A 17,091-nucleotide genomic window follows, 5' to 3' on the forward strand; every position below is an offset into this window, starting at 1 on the left:
AACCTCCTTAAGGCTCTCACAAACTGGAGGATGTCCAGCATCTTGATTCTGGTTTCATCCTCCATCAGCAACGTAAATGGAATGGTCTCTACCATTCTCCAAACAAATTCAATGATGGAGAGGGTCTCAGGAGGGGACTTCCTTCTCTCTGGGGGAGAAAGGTCAGAAGGGAGATCTGTCATTGACTTTTCTTCAGAAGCATCATTAGTTCTATAGCCATATTCTCATGAGAACGCAGAATTAGACTGCAACCAGTAGGTCGGTGAGGACGTAGACAGTGCCCGATCTACAGACAAGGCCTCAGAGAGGGGTGCACTTGCTACATTGGTCTAGATCCTGGGGAATTCCAGCACTCTGGGGAAGCATCCTCCCCTGATGGGCTGGAGATCACCATTAGGGCAGTGGATATCTATCCCGATTCACCTTCAGTTACTGGCACCAATACCAACACTGATTCAAAGCCACCAGGCAGCTGAAGAGTCTCGAATTGCACTCAACTTCGGCCTGCGTCAGTCCCAATGCCAAAGCACTGAGCTCATGCAAAGCCTTGTCTAAGGCCTTCTAGATCTTCTTGTCCAGTTTCTACTTGAAAATAGCCAATGCCAACACTGACTAGCAGGCAGGAGGGTTAGTCATGTCTTCCTGGAAACTGAGAGGTGTATCGGTGGAGGACACATGGACCCTCGGAGATCGACACGGTTCACGGCTATAGACTAGGATGAGCTCGCTTGCCACTGGTCCATTCTGGTGATTTGTGGCTTCCGAGACTTCTCCCAATGCTGGAGTCAAAGAGACAGAACCCTTTGCTTTCTTTGATTAGGAAAAGCCATATGATGACCTGTCCCTCGGAGCTCTATTGATGCTTGACATCAAAGAAACCGAGTACTCCCTTGATGCTGGTGCATCCTCCTCAACTGGTGCAGCTTTGGAATCCTTTCAACAACAATGCCTCTGTTGTTGATGCCAATGGATTGGCCCGTTGGGACCCGAAGTGATTTTCCATTAGTTCCATTTGAGACCGTCATCCCTCTGAGGTCATGGTTGCGCAAATGCAAAACCTCCTAATGTCAAGTAATGCCCCCAGGCACAGGGTACACTTCTCATGAGGGTCAGTGATAGACATTACTCTAGTGTACCAAAAAAGCAGGGAGGCAAAGTTGAACTCAGTAGTGGCAAGGGAATCTATATCCATTGGTTACCAACGATGTGCCGGCCCAGCAAAAAGACAAATATAAAACTTACAAAAGCAACCTACTTAAGGAAACTATCGAAAGACAGAAAAAGACCACGGGGCTTCAAGACAAATGTTCCTGTGTTCCAAAAAACACATGCCTAGAAGCAGGAGAGTGAGGAACAGTGACTAGTGGGCTCCCAGAAAAGAAGAGACTGAAGCAGCCTCCACATGGATACATGGTATGTTGGCCCGCTTAGTATGGCATAGTCAGTTTTAGAAGTTTTCATGTAAACGTTCCAGGTATTTTCCCTTTGAAAATTAGCTACTTTTCTACCCTCAGACCATGAATCAACATGGTAACTGAAAATTGCCCAATTCATTTACTTTGATTAGATCACTAAATAGAACCTTCAGTCCATTTTTATTATTTTAACTTGTTAAAGACAAGTCTATAAGTCAATTTCACTAGTTTGCATTTATTTCTTATAAAGAAAGCCAGCTTCTGAATAGAGCATATCTAAGTAGTTACTATATGTTGGTAACACTAACTAGTAGCTAATTAGACTTTTTTTTAAGGCACTTTATAATACTGGCAAGAAATATGTTATATTGTGCATCACTTACTTTAGAATTTTCAGATAGGACATTGCTCTGTTTGCTGGTAGAAGAGCATTGGTGCCATCTGCTGCTATACCTCGTGAATAGCATTCTATTGCTGCTTCATATTTGCCTTCTTTAAAATACCCATTGCCCTAGTGCAATACATAAAAATAAGTGTTACCTATTGTTCTATTTATATCATAATCAGAATTTAATGGATGGACTGCTAATCTAAAAAGCAAATTAAAAAAAAAGCTAAAATATGGTAAAATATGTAGCATGCAAAGGTTAACAAATGCTCTTAACATATTCAAAGATCCTGAACTTTTCAAATATTTTGATATTGCTCCAAAATTTAAACTTTCAAAATACTTCTTACTTATAAATATCAGCGACATGCTGCTTATCAACTCATATTCCGATTAAGAGCTTTTTCCTAAATTATTCCATTAATATACGGACATTTTCCCTTCCCCCAGGAGCCCATGTACATCCATTTCACAAGACACTTTAGCATTCATTTATCCAAGGAGCTGATCAAACAGAGGGTGATTTTCAAAGCCACTAATATGCATAATACCTTGTTTTATGCACATAGGTTGATCTTAGAAAATAGCTCCAAGTGGATATGCATGTAAAAATAATAATCCAATAATGTGGAAGGCTTTTTGGTGGTGGAGCTTGGGCAGATATAGGACTTACACACAGACTTGTGCTTAAGTTTACATGTAGAAGTTAGGCACTGCTAGGAGCAGGTGTAACTTCCTGCGTATACTAGGGGACTTTATCCCAGCATGTTCAATGTGATTTTATGAGCAGTAAAGACTGTGCTTGATAGGTAAAACAGACTTTACTGCTATGCACAATGTTATAAAATTACCCTCCCTAAATCTATTCTATAAGAAATTCAGTTAGGCAATAGATTTACCAAGTCTTTCTCTGCAATAGCTTGCTGCTTACGCTGCTGCTCTTCAAGACATCTTTTTTCTTCATCAGTTGTTTCTGGGTCTTTGTCCATTTCTTCAGTTTCCTTATCTTGCAAGCCTTCTTTTGATGGTGACAAGGCCTAAGAAAGTGATATTACTGATAAACAGACAACATTCCATTCATTATGAGACATCAAAATCAGTATCTTTAGAGACCTTTCAAAATATGTCTTATTTACATATGTAAAAAGTATTAGAAAAATAGACGACATTTTCATACAATTAAGTATGGACCAATGATTAAAATATCAAACCAGCACTACAATAAGTGAGGCGGTTCACTTGTCTGATGGTCTTTACAACAATTTAGTGACTGCTTGAAGTTCATAAATGTGCGTGGGAGAAGTTTTTGTTTTCAGTTGTGCTATAAGATACCTTTTCCTGAAAGTGACTTTTATTTAACAAATGAAGATCACGTTCTAAGATGACTCAGAAAATAGCCACTGCTATTACTAGCAACGGTAACATGGAATAGACTTCGTTTTTGGGTACTTGCCAGGTTCGTATGGGCTGGACTGGCCACTGTTGGAAACAGGATGCTGGGCTTGATGGACCCTTGGTCTGACCCAGTATGGCATGTTCTTATGTTGAAAAAGTTAGGATATGCCTCACCAAAAATATATTTTATGCCTTTTTTTTGGAATTTTCAGATAGATCTAAAAGTCACATATTGTAAATACCTGAGCAAACTTCAATATCTAACTAAAACCCTCATAGTTACCCTGTCCTTGTGTGAACATATTCTAATTCTATATACAGTTTCCTGTCTGGTTTGCAAATGCTATGACTGAGGGTAGATAAGGTAATATGCTATTTCAATACAATCCCTTTATAAATACTAACCACACATTCCTCACTCTTTGGAGTTATTTTCCAAGAAGAATGCACATGCTATGCATATGGAATTTAAAAGTTAGTATGGTGAGAAATTGGCAGGGTGAAAGATGAATAATTCCTAGAAAAAGTTTCAAAATCTGGCGACCACAGTCCTTATGTCATCTGTTCTTGAGAGATCACCCCTCAGACTTTGAGGTTGGCATCCATGATCTCTATAACCCCAGTCCAGAACCTCAAGGACCATCCCTTTCTCCAAATTGGGCCAACACAGCCACCATGAGAGACTGGACCTGCAAATACCCTGCAGCGGTAAAGGCCGATGAATCTCTTCCGACAACGGATTCCAGTGCATCAGTAATGCCCCCTGTAGAGGATGCATGTGGGCAAAAGCCAATAGCATCAAATTCAATATAGATGTCCTTGAACACAGATCTGAAGATAATCCCAAGCCTCGGGCACTGGCAATCTGCAAAATCCGCACCACCTGGGATTGGAACTTCCGAAACCTCTCCGAAGTGAGAAACACTCTGCCGAGCTGAGTATCAAACTTCATCCCCAAGTGTTCCAGGATCTGGGTAGGGCTCAGGTGACTATCAAATTCACCACCCAGCTCAAGGACTGCAACATATCCCATCATCCTGTGCACAGACTGCCTGTATACATCCTCTGATTTCCCTCAGATAAGCCAGTCGTCAGATAAGTATGAGCTAGGATTCCCTCCCTGCAGAGAGCCGCTGCCGCCACCACCACCATAATCTTTGAGAACATGTGAGGTGCAGTCGCCAAACAGAATGGGAGGGCCCGAAACTGGAAAAGTTACCCAAGAATCATACCATGAAGAAACTGATGTTCTTTCCGAAAGGGAATATGCAGATAGGCTTCCGTAAATTCCAGCGAGGCCAGAAAAACTCTACATGATGAACTGCTGCTAACACCATCCACAACGTTTCCATACTGAAAAATGGGAAACTCGCAGTACCAAATTTCACCTTTAGCAAAACGAGGATGGGATGAAAAGCTCCTTCCTTTTTTGGCACACCACAGTAAATAAAGTACCTCCTGCGACCACACTCTCTTGCCGCCACTGGTACAATCATGACATCAACTAAAGGCAACACAACGTGTCCCGAATCGCTGCTTGCTTGTCTTCAACACTGCAATGAGACACCACGAAAGCTTCCGTGATAGGGCAAAAAAATTCTAATGCCTAGATGTCCCTTATTACCTCTAGGATCCATTGGTCCAAGGTAATCCTTGTTCACTCTTCATAAAACTGTGATAGTCCGCCTTCCACCGCCATCTTGAGAGAGTAGACCAGCCTGGCTTCATTGTAAAGCCTTACCGCCGCCGGTCGGAGCCCTCTCAGAGAAGTCTATGGGAGCCTCGAAAGGACCGTTGCCTACCGGAACCCTGGTTCTGCCCCGAAAATAATGCAGAACCCATATTAGGTTGAAAACCGCTGCACCTCCCAAAACCTAGCGAGGCAGAAAAGAGTTCCTGACTGTCATCTTGACCTCCGGTAGCTTATTCCCTTTAGACTCCGCCAAAATCTTCATCAATTGTTTCAGGCCCCCCCTCACACTTTTCTCCTCCACAATATTCAAGTCTCGTAAAGACTGAAAAGTCAAGGAGGAAAGTTCTTCCCTACAAATAGGCATACCATTACAGTGCTATACACTTCAAGGGGATACCCTCCTTCCTCCAAAACCCCTTCACTCACATTTTTTTTTTTTGAGGATCCATTAGACCAGGAGAACTTCTCATCCTCATCATTTTCCTTCCTTGCTCTCTTCACTCGTGATTCCCCCAAAATGTATATCTTGGGGAGAAGGCGCCACTGAAGGGAGCCCAAGCATAGCACTCTGTGCAAACACCTATGAAAATTCAACTTAAATTGAAGCTCGAGCTGAAGGAGGAACTACTTCATTAGACAAAAAAAAGTAGTCACTCCTTTACGACTTGTGGCAAATGTGGCCCCCAGGAGGCATTAATACAGCATCCTGCTTTGCTAGAAACAGAGAAAAGGGCTCCACCTCAAAAAAGCTGTGCCTCTTTTTCAACATGGCCGCTGTCTTTGGTGCAGCAGTCAGATGATCCCACTGAAGCAGTTCCCCCAGGGCAGCTAATTCACCCTGTTGCCCGCTCGCCTTCTCCCCCACACATAATTTACATTAAGATCCTCATTCCTGCACTTGCCAATATATCCCGCTTGTGACACAGAGCATGGTTTTCTTCCTACACTCTAGGAACAGCCATGATGTTACACTGCCGTCCCGATCTTAAATGAGGCTGAAAAAAAAAATATCCCTTAAAATACTCCCTTACTCACCCTCAAAGCTCCACGAAATGGATGTTTGCAGCTTCTCTCATTTCTTCTTAGGCTTCCTCTTTTTTTTTCTAAAACTAACTTTATCAACAGGACCAAGAAGGAGAATAAAGAAGATATTCAAACTTCTTCTTCTTTTTTAAAGAGAGGACTCACAGAACATATCAGAGACGACAGCGCTGGGAGGCTTACAATATACATAATCTGAAGCAAAAAACCTGAATCTGGAATCCCACTGGTCTAGGGCTATGCAAAACTGAGGGAAGGAGTTTGAAATTTTCACTTCAGGAGTTGCCTTGTCTAAATGTACATTTTTTAAAAAGTTTCACTCGGCCTAACCAGGCCCCAGCTCATTGCATGGAATGCTTGCCTACCATCTGCTGTAGACAAAGAATACTGGCAGGCTGAGGTCAGCATAGGATCCAATAAGGAGTGACAACAGCAAACCTGTTAGTCTCTGTCCGCATGTGTTGGTTAGGAGACATAAGCCCATGTATTTGGACAGGTATGGTTGAACTCAAGGAAAGAAAATTATCAGGTAAGATTAAATTTGTCCTTTTCTAGAAGACTGAAACCTGGCTGAAACCAGCAGATAATATCGTAATAAATCAGTTAACTAATTATGATATATTCTCAATACCAAGATTGCATCCTAGGGGAGAGGGAATAAAGTTGGTTATAAAGAAACAGTTTAAGATGAAAATCGTTCCTATAGATATTTCTCAATCTTATGAAATAACCCTGTTTGAATCTGAACAATTGCAGCTATGCCTCCTATATTGTCCATCAGGTTTATTGGATCATAACATTTCCCCACTTATAGAGTTCCTTTCATTATCATTAAACCCCAACAAGCTATCTTTGATTTTAGGAGATTTTAATTTACACATGAATGATTATCCATTAGACAATACATGTGCTATTTTATTAGAATCATTATCAGCTTTGGGTTACAATCATTCCTCCCAAAATCCTATGCATAAAACAGGCCATGCACTTGATTTAATTTTCTACAATGTTAATCTCTGTAAAAATATCACAACTAATATAACCCAGGTGCCCTGGTCTGATCATTTTCTAATGTATACCAAGACAGAATTTGATTCTCCTTACATAAAGAACACTTATCCAAAAGACAGTGTTCTTTATACAACTTTTCAAACTCAACCTAAATTAGAAGATTTAATTGATGAATTTAAGAATATCAAAGAAAGCCCCAAAGCAAATAACACAGAAGAGTGTTATGTTCTTAGTTATCCATGAAATGGATAAATGATTGTACAAATATTGCCAATAAATTATGTCCTTGCACAACCAAAAAAATTATACCTAAAAAGAATCAAAATCCATGGTACAACAAAGAATTAAAAATATAAAACAAGCACTAAAAAAAACATGAGATTAACTGGAGAAGAAATAAGACTGTCCAACTGTTAAGAATTTTTAGATCAGCCCTTAACTGTTATAAAAAAAAAAATATAGAAAAAGCAAAAAAAAGAGTTCTATAAAAAAAATATTGAGAAGTCCCTGCATAATCCCAGAGTTCTATTTTCAATCATAAAAAACTTAACTAGAACCCAAACTGACAAAGATAATGGATTAGCTGAAGAGAAATGTAATGAGATTGCTTTATTTTTCAAAAAGAAAGTTGATGATCTAAATTCAAACGAAGTTAAATTCAAACCAGGAAATTAAAATGCCCTCTAAATTAGACATCAAATGGAGCTCTTTCGAACCAACTTCATCCCTAGAAATAGAATCAATTATTAAAAGACTAAATTCCGCAAAACATCCCATTGACGCTGTTCAAGTTTCTTTTCTCATATCAATTGCAAGTACAATTGCTCCCCTTATTACTGATATAGTCAATTTATCCATGGAAGAAGGCTCATTCCCAGATATCCTAAAAAACGCAATAATCAAGCCCATTCTCAAAAAACCTAAACTAGATAGTACACAACTCAAGAATTTTAGACCAATCTCAAACATCATTTTTAGCTAAGATTTTAGAAAAAGCCATTCAAAAACAGCTAGACAATTTTTTAGAATTCAATAATATTTTATTTCCTAATCAGTTTGGTTTTAGAAAACATTTTAATACAGAAACACTTTTAATTGCTCTTACCGATTCTGTTTTAAGGGGTTTTGATACTGGGAAAAGTTATTTTTTTAGTTCTTTTAGACCTATCTGCAGCTTTTGATATGGTTGATTACGGCATTTTAGTTAATTGTTTAAAAGAAATTGGCATCACAGAGTCAGTTCTAGAATGGTTTAGATCCTTCCTTAAAAACTGCTCTTTTCAAGTTAAAATAGAACTCAATATCAGAAAAGATTCCTTTACACACAGGAGTACCCCAAGGGTCTACTCTGTCTGCTATATTTTTAAATATTTATGTACTACCAATTTGCCATCTCCTTAACGGGTTAGGTTTAAAATTTTATCTGTATGCAGAAGAGACACAATTTTTGGTACCAATTGATAATACTACAGAACAAGCCTTTGACTTTATAAAAATCTATATATATGCCATAATAAATTTGCTACAGCATATGAGGCTAATCTTAAATACAGAAAAAAACCCAAAATAATCCTACTGGAAAGAAAATGTAATTTTAAACCCATCCCAACTTTGGATTTTGATGCTAATATTAAGATAGTACCATCCTTCTTTGCTAGAGACCTTGGGGTTATCCTTGATACTGAGCTCTCTATGAAGAAACATATATCATCCAAATTGAAGGATGACTATTTCAAATTGTTAACCTTGAGAAAGCTGAAGCCATTTCTGGACCATTCAGATTTCAGATCTGTTTTACAGGCATTAATCTTTGCCAATATCGATTATTGTAATGTGATGCTTTTAGGTTTCCCAGCATCTACTATTAGACCTCTCCAGGTATTACAGAAATCGGCGGCCAGAATATTAAATGGCCAAAGAAAATGTGATCACATTACACCCACTTTGATTTCCTTACATTGGCTTCCAGTATTTTATTGGGTACAATATAAAACAGTTTGTATAATACATAATATAATATATAATGAAAGAACTGAATGGCTAAATATATCCATACGATTGTACGTTCTGCAAAAAAATGTAAGATCGAATAACAAAGGACTTTTAAATGTGCCAACAATAAAATCTGCTAGACTTGGCCAGGTAAGGGAACATGTAATATCAATTGCAGGAACAAAGGTGTGGAACTCCCTTCCTACTCAACTGAGACTGCAAGCAGACAAGAAAAAATTCAAAGCAGAGTTAAAAACTTGGCTCTTTAAATGTGCCTATACAGAACAAGAGCATTAGTTATGCATTGGCTTATCTTTTCACCCTGCTTAATAGAGTTAGAGATTGTTTATGTTTAGTAATAATGTTCTTTATTATTTTTAATATCTGTTTTATTAAGTACTGTGTAATGTTTATATATTTTTAATTTTTAATGCTTTTTAACAGCTAATATGTGTTTTTCTATACTTTTTATCTTTTTATTTTTTAACTGTTAATTCTTTTAATATATTTTTGTATTTCTTTGTAACTGATTGTAAACCGTTGTGAAGGTCCCCCGATGTGACGGTATAGAAAAGCAATAATCCTTAAAACTTAACTTCAGCTCCACTTAGCAAGCACAAAAATTTCCATGTGCCTACGGAAATGCTCAGACTTGTTGTTCCACAGTTTCTGTCAAACATGCTTTTTCTCACAGAGTAGACCACCAAGAAGAGCAAGTTTGCTTACCGTAAACTGTGTTTTCCATAGATAGCAGATGAATTAGCCATGCTGTCTGGGTACGTCCTCCATGCCACTAGGTGGCGAGCTCTCTAAGATTACCAAAGTCTTTTAGTGAGGTGTTCCTTCTTGTATCTTCCCGCGTTTCCCTGAGGCTCCTCAGGCCGTGTCAAAGCAAGACTATATGTAATGCCGGAACTGACTGGGGAGGCGGGCAGGTCAGCATGGCTAATTCATCTGCTATCTACAGAAAATACCATTTATGGTAAGCAAACTTGCTCTTTTCCAGTAGATAAGCAGCATTAATTAGCCATGATGTCTGGGAATCCCCAGCTGAAGTATTGAGCGCAATTTTTTAATGTGACTATGTTGTAGTGAGGTTTAGCGCTCAATATGGTAGTAGAGAGGCAAAACAGTTCTTATGAGCCTGCTTGAAAGATGATGAGGTGCTCTTTTCCAGAATTATCCGCCCCATGTTGCCGTCATCCCTAGTTTGTTTATCTAAACAGTAGTGGGATGTGAACGTCTGCAGCGATGACCATGTGGCTGCCTTGCAAATGTCAAGGAGAGGCACATCGTGGAGGTGAGCAACTGAAGCAGCCATCGCACATACTTGATGTGCCTTGAGCGTGGAAGATAAGGACTCAATGCTTTTGGTAGCAGAAACATATGCAGTTGGAGATCCAGTTAATAGCGTGCTCTGGATACAGGGAGTCCTGGTGCATTTGGAACGAAAGAGAGAAAGAGACTGCGAGGCTCTATTATAAGAGAGAGTGCGCTTCTATAATAGGCTAGCACTCGTTACAGTCCAATGAACGTAGTCGTCGTTCATTGTCATTTGTGTGAGGTTTTGGGTGGAAAGTTGGGAGGGTTATGGTCTGGTTTAAGTGAAAAGCTGAGACCGCTTTGGGTAGGAAGTTTGTGTACGCAGTGTAACCTTGTCATGGTAAAATTCAAGGTAAGGTGAGTAGTGCACTAAGGCTTGAAATTCGCTGATGCACCTCGCGGAGGTGAGGGCGACTAAGAAGAGGACTTTCCAGGAAAGGTACCTAGGATGACAAGTGTCCAATGGTTTGAAAGGTGGTAGCATGAGTTGTTCCAATTCTATGATAACATCCCATGGCACTTGCGGTTCTTTTGTCGAGGGCCATAAATGTAGGACACCTTTCATGAACCTGGAGACGAGATATGACAAGATATAGGTTCTCTGTTGAGAGAAGCGTGATAAGCCGCTATAGCACTGAGGTGAACATGAAGAGAGGCAGTGGCGAGGCCCTCCCTGTAGAGCAGGTGGAGGTAAGTCCAAGAGATGCTCGGTGAACAAGTAAGTGGATCTGTACCTTCGGTCAAACACCAGGAAGTGTAACGCGACCATTGCATTGGTATGCCTAGTCTCGTTGATGGTTTTCTGGATGGAGACCAGAATATTCTTGGTTGAGGAGAAATGTTTAGGCTTTGGAATAAGACCCGTTCAATCTCCATGCAGTGAGATTTCAGCGATGTGTGAAGTGGATGGAGCATTGAGCCCCCCTTTTTGGGTAAGGAGGGTTGGGGCTGGCGCCCAGCCAGAGGGAGTGAGTTTTGTGTATCGACAACTGAATTAGGTAGCTGTACCATGGTTGCGTGCCCATGTGCTAGTAGAGCAATTAGGATCAGTCTGCGGTTGTCTTCTTCTGATTCACCTCTGGAGCTGTGCAAGAGATGAGTGGTAGGAGGAAATGCGTAAAGCAGACCTTGTGACCAATCGATGAGGAACGCATCCTGTACTAGCCGGTGGGGGCTGGGATATACTGAGCAAAAACATGTTAACCTTTCTGTTGTATTGCGAAAAGGTCGATCCGGGGAAGACCCCAAGTGGAGAAAATTCGATTGGCTACATCCTGATGTAGTTCCCTCTCATGAGGGTGAAATATTCTGCTCAGTTTGTCTGCCCTGGAGTTGTTGATTCCGGTAAGTACATGGCTTGCAGGGAGATTCCTTTGCTGTGAGCCCATTCTAGGATGTCGAGCGCATCTTTGCAAAGGCTCCATGAACCTGACCCTCCTTCTTTGTTTATGTAAAACATTGCGACTTGGTTGTCTGTGTGAATCATGACAACTTGTTCTCGGAGGGTGCGTTCGAAAGTTCGAAGGGCATTGCGGATAGCCTAAAGTTCCAGGATGTTTATGTGTTGATTCCATTCTTGTTTGGACCATAAACCCCGAATCTATAGGTTGGTGAGATGAGCTCCCCACTCTGTGGGAGAGGCATCTGTGGTGAGTACTATTTGATGTCGAGAAGATCGTAGGGGTGAGCCCGTCATCAGTGGTGGTGAGGTTATCCACCACTGTAGGTCTATTTTCATGCTGGTTGTTAAAGTCACCGGAGCGGATAGTGGGCTTAGAAACTGAGTCCACTGATTCTTTAGAGCCCATTGTAAGCGACGGATATGTAATCGCGTATGCGGGACAACATAGATGGATGCTGCTATATGTCCTAGTATGGTTAGGATTTGATGGGCTGGAGCTGTTGTCGTGTGTAACAGGCAATGGGCTAGTGCAGTTAGAGCCAGCGTTCAAGGTTGTGGCAGGAAAGTCTTGTTCCAAATGGTGTCGATGTGCGCTCCGATGAATTGCAAGGTTTGAGTAGGTTGCAAGTTTGATTTTTCGTAGTTTATCAGGAGGCCTAGATTGTCTGAGCAAGTTATTGTGCGAATTAAATTGTCTCGCAGAAGAGCAGGATTGGGGGCTATTAGTAGCCAGTCATTTAGGTAAGGAAATATCTGAACCCCCTGTCGATAGAGGTGTGCCACCACTACCATTAGACATTTTGTGAAGACTCTGGTGGCAGAGGAGAGGCTGAACGGGAGTACTTTGTACTGAAAGTGTTTCTCTTCCGCCTGAAAACGGAGGTAACGCCAGGATTTGGGATGGACTGGTATGTGGGCATATGCATCCTTTAAATCCAGCGAGCACATCCAGTCCCTGGGTTGAAGGAAAAGAAGAATGGATTTGAGAGAGGTCATTTTGAATTTCTCTCTCCGTAAGTACTTGTTGAGGGAGTGTAGGTCCAGAATGCGGTTGAAGCCCTCCAGAATTTTCTGGGGATGAGGAAGTATTGTGAATAGAATCCCATTTGATACTGGGTTGGAGTTAACTCTCATATGCACTGTTGCTGAAATAGTTGGACAATCTCTTGAAGAGGTCTCTGATGTGCACCATGTTTCATGGGAACTCGATGTGGGAGAGTTGGAAGGGATGCAAAGTTGAGAGAATATCCTTCCTTTATTATGGTCAGGACCCAAAGGTCGGATGTTATTCTGTTCCATTCTGGAAGGAATAGGGACAGCCATCCCCCTACTGCTGTTGTCGGTAGCGGTGGAAAGGGTAGCCCTAAACCCTCTGCTGGTTTTTAGAGGGATGAGGGTCTTTCGATTGGCGTGGTTGACGGGGTGCACAAGGAGTTGGCATGGACCCTGTTGCTGGTAAGGCTGCTGGCGGCTGGGTTGATATTGTTGAGGCCGGTAAGTAGTATAAGGCTGATGTGTGTGCCTAGGGTAAGGTTTCCTATAAGAGGTGAATTGGCGCCGAGACGATGAACAGTCATGTGGCGAGGTCAAAGATAGTACTGCCACTTTCTGTTCTTTCAGTTTTACTACTGTTTCAGTGAGCCTGTCACCGAACGGGTTGTCCAGGCGGCAGGGAAGATTAGCTAGCTTGTCGTGCACATCTTCCCTTATGGCACTTGCTTTTAACCATGCCAGTCTTCTTGCCGGTATTGCATTAGCTGTGTTCTTTGCCGACATTTCAAATCCCTCATAGATAGAACGTAAGAGATGTCGAGGCCCTCCTCCATATCATTAAATTCCTGAGGGGGGCTAGCATCCATAGAACCACCTAGCAAGAGGGGTTTTAGAGATTGTAGGCATTTAAACAAAGAATTGGTGGTTTTGAATCTTTGCATTCAACATGCCTGACTGGAACGCCTTCCTTGCAAAGTCATCTAGATATTTGTTATCTTGCCCTGAAGGGGGTGTTCGAATGTAACCTCGACTTCTTAGCTTTCTGCATTGCCGATTCGACAACTACCGACGCATGTGGGAGCTGGACGTTTGCATAAAAAGGCGAGTCTTGCATCCTATATTTAAGGTCGGTTTTCCTTGAAGTTGGTGTTGTGGAGAAAGTAGATTCCCACGCTTTTTCCATCACAGAATCCAATACAGAGTGGGATGGTAGTGCAGTGGGTTCGGCTGGGCTGTCAAATATTTTAAGGATCCCAAGCATTTCCTGCCTAGGGTCTGGTATTTATCTGGTCTCCACCTCAAGCCGTTGGCCCACTTTTTCTAAAAACTGCAAATAAGTGAGGTCCTCCAGAGGGGATACCAGTTCTGGTGGAATCTCTTGTGGGTCAGATGGGTAACCCGTTGATGAACCAGGCGAAGAAGAAGAAGAAATGGGATCTTCTGCAGGAGGTAAAGGCCTCCTCGGCAGCTCCTGAGGCGCAGGACCCGGAATAGGGGAACCCTCGGGCGATGAAGTTGTCTCAGATGGTTTGTGAAGTGGTTGCTGGTGTTGTTGCTCCACTGATGCGAGGAATCGAGACAGGATTTTTGAAATTTGAGATATTGCTTCAGAGGCAGAACCCGATGCAGGGAACGGCCTTGGCTGTGGCTGAATTCCTGATGGAGGTAATGCCGCGAGGAGAATGTCGCTGTCCGGTCCTCTAGGATGACAGATGTCGATAGGTGGGCAGATAATCTTTCCATAAAGGGGATCTTGTAAAGCAGAACCCCTGTGGCGGTGTGAGGCTGCGGATAGTCCTGAAAAAACTTCCGAAGAGGCTAAAGAACTTCTGGAGAGCCTTGGAGGAGATGGACTATGGTCTAAGTCGACTACCAATAGTGGGGAAGGATCCCTTGGTCTCTTATGCCCAGTGGAATGTTTCTTGGTTTGTTTTGATGTAGGCTGCGTCGGCAGCATCGGTGGGAAAGGCTCTGCATAAGGTTGAGTCAAAGGAGGCCTCGAAGGAATCGGTGGTATGCTGGTAATACTTGATTGCGACGCGACGTCCCCTGAACGTCAATGTGTCAGTGCATCGACTCTCAGTAGTTGCGTCGATGCTTCAAGGGTGCGTCGGAACACTTTTTGGACGCGTCAATGCTTTAATTTATTTTATTTATTTATTTGAATTTCTTATATACCGGCATTCGCGATGGGAGTCGCATCATGCCGGTTTACAAATAACAGGGTGTGATAAAAGGATAAATACTTTAAAAACTTAGAACATTAACATGTGATAGAAGAATAAAGTAGCAGTTACAATAAAACAGGGATAAAATGTAAACTTGGAATGTAGAGAAGGCGAGAGAAAGATTAACAATGAGATAAAAGATAATAACCAAGGTAAATAAAAACCTGCCAATTTAAATGAGAAGAACATTACGGAGTTGTCAAAGGTTGTTGAATACCCTGAAGGGAGATCTTAATTGCTTGAGTTGGGAGTAGGTTTAGTTGGTATCTGGAAAGGCTTTCATGAAAAGCCAGGTTTTAAGTCTTTTTCTGAATGTAGGGAGGCAAGGTTCCTGTCTCAGTTCTGGTGGGATGGAGTTCCACAAGGTAGGTCCTGCTGTAGAGAAAGCCCTGTCTCTGAGTGTCATATGGTGAAAGGTTTTTGCAGGAGGAACCTGTAATGAGTCTCTGTAGGACTCTCTGATAGGTCTGGCTGAGGAATGCTTTTTGAAAGGGATTTGGAGGTTAAGCGGAGAGAGTTGATGGAATGCTTTGTAGATGGTAGTAATGGACTTATATAAGATTCTGTAGTGCACTGGCAGCCAATGTAAGTCTTTGAGAATTGGAGATATGTGGTCTCTTCTTCTTGTGTTTGTCAAAATTCTGGCCGCCGTGTTCTGAACCATCTGAAGAGGTTTAGTATGAGAAGACGGGAGACCTAATAGAATAGAATTGCAATAATCTAACTTAGAGAAGATTATCGATTGCAAAACTGTTCTGTAATCGTGGAAATGGAAAAGTGGTTTGATTCTTTTTAAGACATGTAATTTATAAAAGCAGTCCTTTGTGGTTTGATTAATAAAAGATTTTAGATTTAGCCGATTGTCAATAATGGCTCCTAGGTCTCTTACATGTGAAGTTTGAAAGCCGGTTGGTGGATTTGAGGTGAGGTTGCTGTTTTCGGGGGAGATTATGAGGAGTTCGGTTTTTGCGGAATTTAAGATAAGATTTAGACTGGAGAGGAGGTTGTCAATATTTTGAAAGCAGTTTTCCCAGATTTTGATAGTTTTAGTAAGGGATTCTTTGATGGGGATGACAATCTGGACGTCATCTGCGTATAGAAAGTATTTGAGGTTCAGATTGGTTAATAGTTGACATAGGGGTAGGAGGTAGATGTTAAAGAGCGTGGGGGGAGAGAGAGGAGCCCTGTGGAACACCTAGCGTGGAAGGGTAAAACTGTGATTCTTTGTTATGTATTTTGACTTTATATCCTCTGTTTCCCAAGAATGATTTGAACCAGGCAAGAGCAGAGCCTGTTATTCCGATGTTCGCTAGTTGATTTAGGAGAAGGGAGTGATTCACGGTATCAAAGGCCGCCGATAGGTCGAGGAGTATCAGCAGGTGGGCGTGACCTTTATCGAGGACCATGATGAGGTAATCTGTCAGAGATATGAGAAGTGATTCTGTACTTAAAGATTTTCGGAAGCCGTATTGAGTGGGGAATAATATGTTGTTTTCTTCGAGGTATTCTGATAATCTGGTGTTGACTAATTTTTCTGTAACCTTGGCTATGAAAGGAAGGTTGGATATTGGGCGGTAGTTGGATGGATCTTAGGATTAAGGTTAGGTTTTTTTAATAGGGGTTTGATAGAAGCAACTTTCAGGTCGTCAGGATAAAATTCCTTGGGCTAAGGAACAATTGATAATGTCAGTCAAGGTTTTGGAGATGGTATCTGGTATTAGCAGCAGTAGTTTGGAAGGGATATGGTCAAATGGGTGCGATGATGGTTTCATTCTCTTCAATACTAAATTGGTCTCTGATATAGCAATGCGTCGGTGTCGTTGACGCAGAATGTGGCCTCGGAGTTGGCAGCGCATCTCCAGTGCCGTGCATCAACGGTGACTGTGCTCGCTTCGGTGCTGGGTCTTTTGGACCCAAGGGGTCCGCAAAAGTGGCCCTTCGATGAGATGGAGCCTTAGACTTCCTGGATGGTCCCCGTGATGACCTGGCTGAAGCCTCAGAGGGGGCATAAAAGCCCGATGGTTCTCCTCTGAGCTGAGCTATTCGGGTAGCTCTCTGGAACTGTGCCTGTGGGAACAAGCATCCGCAGTCCCTGCAATTTACCTGGTCATGATTGGGACCAAGGCAGATATAGCAGACTTGATGTCCATCGGTGACAGACATTAGTTTACTACAGGAACAAAACTTAAAGCCTGGTGGACGAGGCACCA

At 41.8% G+C, this 17,091-nt stretch overlaps 1 protein-coding gene across 3 annotated transcripts in view; it reads right to left on the bottom strand.

Moving 5' to 3' along the window:
• RPAP3 (RNA polymerase II associated protein 3) overlaps window positions 1–17,091 on the bottom strand; it is a 196,896-nt gene that overhangs the window by 102,975 nt on the left and 76,830 nt on the right. For all 3 annotated transcript variants that reach the window (XM_029616263.1, XM_029616264.1, XM_029616265.1), the window contains 2 exons: window positions 2,703–2,840; window positions 1,799–1,926 (listed from right to left, as the gene is read on the bottom strand). In XM_029616263.1, coding sequence (XP_029472123.1) covers window positions 1,799–1,926; window positions 2,703–2,840 — 266 coding nt within the window. The remainder of the gene's footprint in view (window positions 1–1,798; window positions 1,927–2,702; window positions 2,841–17,091) is intronic.

This window comes from Rhinatrema bivittatum, chromosome 9, assembly GCF_901001135.1.
Source record: "Rhinatrema bivittatum chromosome 9, aRhiBiv1.1, whole genome shotgun sequence".
In the NCBI taxonomy this organism is placed as follows: Eukaryota; Metazoa; Chordata; class Amphibia; order Gymnophiona; family Rhinatrematidae; genus Rhinatrema; species Rhinatrema bivittatum.